At 44.0% G+C, this 3501-nt stretch overlaps 1 protein-coding gene across 1 annotated transcript; it reads left to right on the forward strand.

Annotated features, from left to right (window-relative positions):
* Positions 1–327: 327 nt before the first annotated feature.
* On the forward strand, positions 328–1879 carry LOC104628624 (lipoma HMGIC fusion partner-like 3 protein; the record flags this gene model as incomplete). The annotated part of the gene is made up of 2 exons (XM_010297273.1): positions 328–517; positions 1643–1879. Coding segments are annotated over 2 exons (427 nt in total), but the record flags the coding sequence as incomplete, so codon positions are not given.
* Between the last annotated feature and the right edge of the window lie 1622 nt (positions 1880–3501).

Here is a 3501-nt window from a genome sequence, read left to right on the forward strand (position 1 = left end):
CATACTAAGAAAGAAGGACTAATGCTGGAAATATGCTTGTTTCCAAGTTAGAAAAAAACATACAGGCAATTACTGAAAGCATATGGATTTTCTGAGTCCCCTAAATGCAATAAAAAATGAGGAATGAACCCATTCAACATAACCTTTATTTTTAGATTTTTCTTACTTTCCTTAATTTTTTTATCCTATCCTCCCCTATGGAAGATGCCCCTAGCTGTCCTGGCTAGCGCTGCACTCACGTTGTTTGCTTCAGCGAAGACGAGTCCATCAGCATGACCAAGGGCTGCAGTTAAGCATATCTATGCGCCATTCCCTTTGCCCTGATAGGAGATGTGCCATGAGTACCCAACGGCTCTGTCCCCTGCTACGCATGTACCGCCTCCCTGTCACAGACCCAAAATTCAGTTCCGGTTGGATGGGACCTCTGGAGACCGCCTGGTCCATCACCCCACTCACAGCAAGGGCCACCCTGCATGGGGTTTCCCAGGGAAAGCCATTCTCAAAAGCAGCCTGCAAGGTACAAGTCATGCTTTCGCTGCGCTCCTTCAGCCGCGCCCCGGGACAGTCCCTGCGGGCAGTGGGAAACCACGTCTCACACAGGTTTTATGTTTAGAAGTACATTTGGGTCCAGTCCTATGAGACGGGCATATTGGCATGTTTTCCCAGTCCATGGATTTTCTCAGCTTATGCAGATGCAGCGTATTGGTTTGCTTTTTTGTGTGTGTTTGGCAATCATGCGTCACCACCTCGGGGCACATTGTATCCTCCTGGGGCAGAAGCCGTGCTGCTGCATCCCTATCACCACCACAAGGCCAAAAAAAAAATTAAGTTCAGCTTTTTAGCAGTTACCCAGGCTAACAGATGAACACCCACCCTTTGCCTCTGTTCCCACCATGGTATGGCTGTTCCTACCCAGAGCGGCTGGTGGTCGATGTCAGCTAGCTTTCCACGTGGGTAGAGGCTTTTCATTTTTCTTGGTGTTAAAGATCGATGCTTTTTCGTGTTTGAGATGTCATATGGTGATTCTTCAGGTAAAACAGATCAGAAGTTGTCAGCAGTGTTGACAGCTTCTTTTTCCTTGCAGAACAATGTCATTACTTGTGTTTTTGAGGACTACAAACCTTATGCATAGAACATATTTCAGTTAACAAGGTACTGCCAACTGACAAACACCCCCCTACCTATGCGTGTAACAGGCACTTAGATTACCAGAAATGATAGGGAGGGTTTTTTCCTCTTTTTCTCTCTGGTTTGTTTTGCCTGACCATTTGACAGTAATCCAGTGTTTCCTTTGATTATCCAGGTTATTAATAATTTTCCCCTTTTGTTCTGTGTGAGCCTTTTATATTACAATGAAGAAATCAGTCTCACCAGGAAAATGTGATTGTACTGATACAAAAACTGGCCAGGGATTCAGGATGTAACTTTTTTTTTACACAAGGTGTGCAATTGAAGTTGTACCTGTAGTTTTTATATTAAATACTTAATCACAGCATAAAATTCTGTGACTTCTTTTTAAGTAACCTACCTTTGAAGCTCAGGATGAAAAAGTGTGTTGCTTTAATGATAACTGTGTAGGTACTCATCAAAATGAAAGTTTGGTCTCATTATCCCATTGTTCTCCTTTTCTTTTTTCTCCAAGCTGCCTGTCTCGTCCTGGGTTGTATGATTTTTCCTGATGGCTGGGATTCAGATGAGGTAAAACGGATGTGTGGTGAAAAGACAGACAAGTACACGCTGGGGGCTTGTTCAGTCCGCTGGGCATATATCCTGGCAATTATTGGAATCTTGGATGCCCTGATCCTCTCATTTCTGGCATTTGTGCTTGGCAACAGACAAGACAGCTTGCTAGCAGAGGAGCTCAAGTTGGAAAACAAAGGTAGGACTGCTTTAGAAACACTATTATTGGGTGGCCTCGAGGGCAATTGCTTAAAAATGATTGGTTTAATTTTATTTTATACTTAAAAGGTGGCATGCTGGCTTAATTCCTAAGTTGCCGTGAAGGAAGAAATGCAAGGGGCAGAGGAAGTTCTGCTTTTCAGCCTCCAAAATCTAAGAAAGCTCGAAATTGCCATAATTGCTGCACTATGCATGACTTACCCTTAACAGTTTTTAGAGCTGTAGATGGGATGTTTTTGTGTTACCCACTTGTACACTATTTCATTAGCATTTAAGTTTCACTATCTCCATCTTTTTCTGTACCCCATGGACGATTTGTTCATTTCGTTCCTTTAGGATTTTGCATTGTAATATGAATGGCTGCAATATGGCGTATGTATTAGCACAGTACACAGTTAAGGGGGAGTGTTGACCTGGGAGATTGGCAGTGGGCTATGTAATGGGACCACCTATACAGCGAGACACCAATGGACCTCTAATCCAAGATGAGAGCCAGGAATGAAGAAGAATCCTAGTTCTTGTTTGATTGTGTTGCTTTGAGCTCATTAGTCAGCTCACAGGTATGCTGTAGATGCTGTAGAAACTGAATATTCATGCAGTGTGTTGGGGATTAAACACATTTTTACATTAAGCCCTTTGACACAGTCCCCCACAACATCCTTCTCTCTAAATTGGAGAGATATGGATTTGATAGGTAGACTGTTGGGTGGATGAGGAATTGGTTGGATGGTCACATCCAGAGGGGAGTGGTCATTGGCTCAATGTCCAGATGGGGATCGGTGTCCCTCAGGGGTCCGTATTGGGACCAGTACTCTTTAATATCATCATCAATGACATAGGCAGTGGGATCAAGTGCACCTTCAGCAAGTTTGCAGATGACACCAAGCTGAGTGGTGTGGCTGACACACCTGAGGGATGGGATGCCATCCAGAGGGACCTGAATTCTATAACTATGAATCTATGATTCTATGATTAAGAGCATGAACTATCTCAGGCCAGTAGTTTATCATGCAGTTTTGAGAAGAGAGATGCTGTTCAGAAAGTGTGTGCAAGCCTGGCTGATTTCTGCAGCCCCTTCCCCTCATACTCCCCCAGCATCCACAGCTGTGTATCTGATGTGACAGATACCACAGAGGGCACATCCCTGCCTTGTGTTTTTAATAGGCCTGTTGTCCCTGGATCTGTCTAATCCCTTCTGAACCTGCTGATACTGTCACCTTCTACAGTACCATGTGGCAGCAAGATCCTGAAGCTCACTACTGACTGATAAAGAAGTAATTTCTTTTATCTGTTTCAAGCTCATCCCCTACTGGTTTCACCGAGTGTCCCCAAGTGCAGGATTCTGCATTCAGCTCATCCAGCACTTTGTAATTTTGTAGGTTGCTTCTAATAACAGCAAAGATACTAGGAGCCCTTCACCACTTGATTGGAAATCAAAAGTTGTTTGGCAGCCTGTGTTGTACAAAAATAGCTGGTCTCAGTCCTGCTCGAGAAGGACCATTATCCGTATATCTGAAAGCACCAGCGTGCTGGCCCCAGCTTTCTGAATTGCAGACAGTCAGCACACTCAGCACAAAGACAAATGGACTTGAAGATTGAACT

Source organism: Phaethon lepturus, unplaced genomic scaffold (assembly GCF_000687285.1).
Source record: "Phaethon lepturus isolate BGI_N335 unplaced genomic scaffold, ASM68728v1 scaffold20471, whole genome shotgun sequence".
Lineage (NCBI taxonomy): Eukaryota > Metazoa > Chordata > Aves > Phaethontiformes > Phaethontidae > Phaethon > Phaethon lepturus.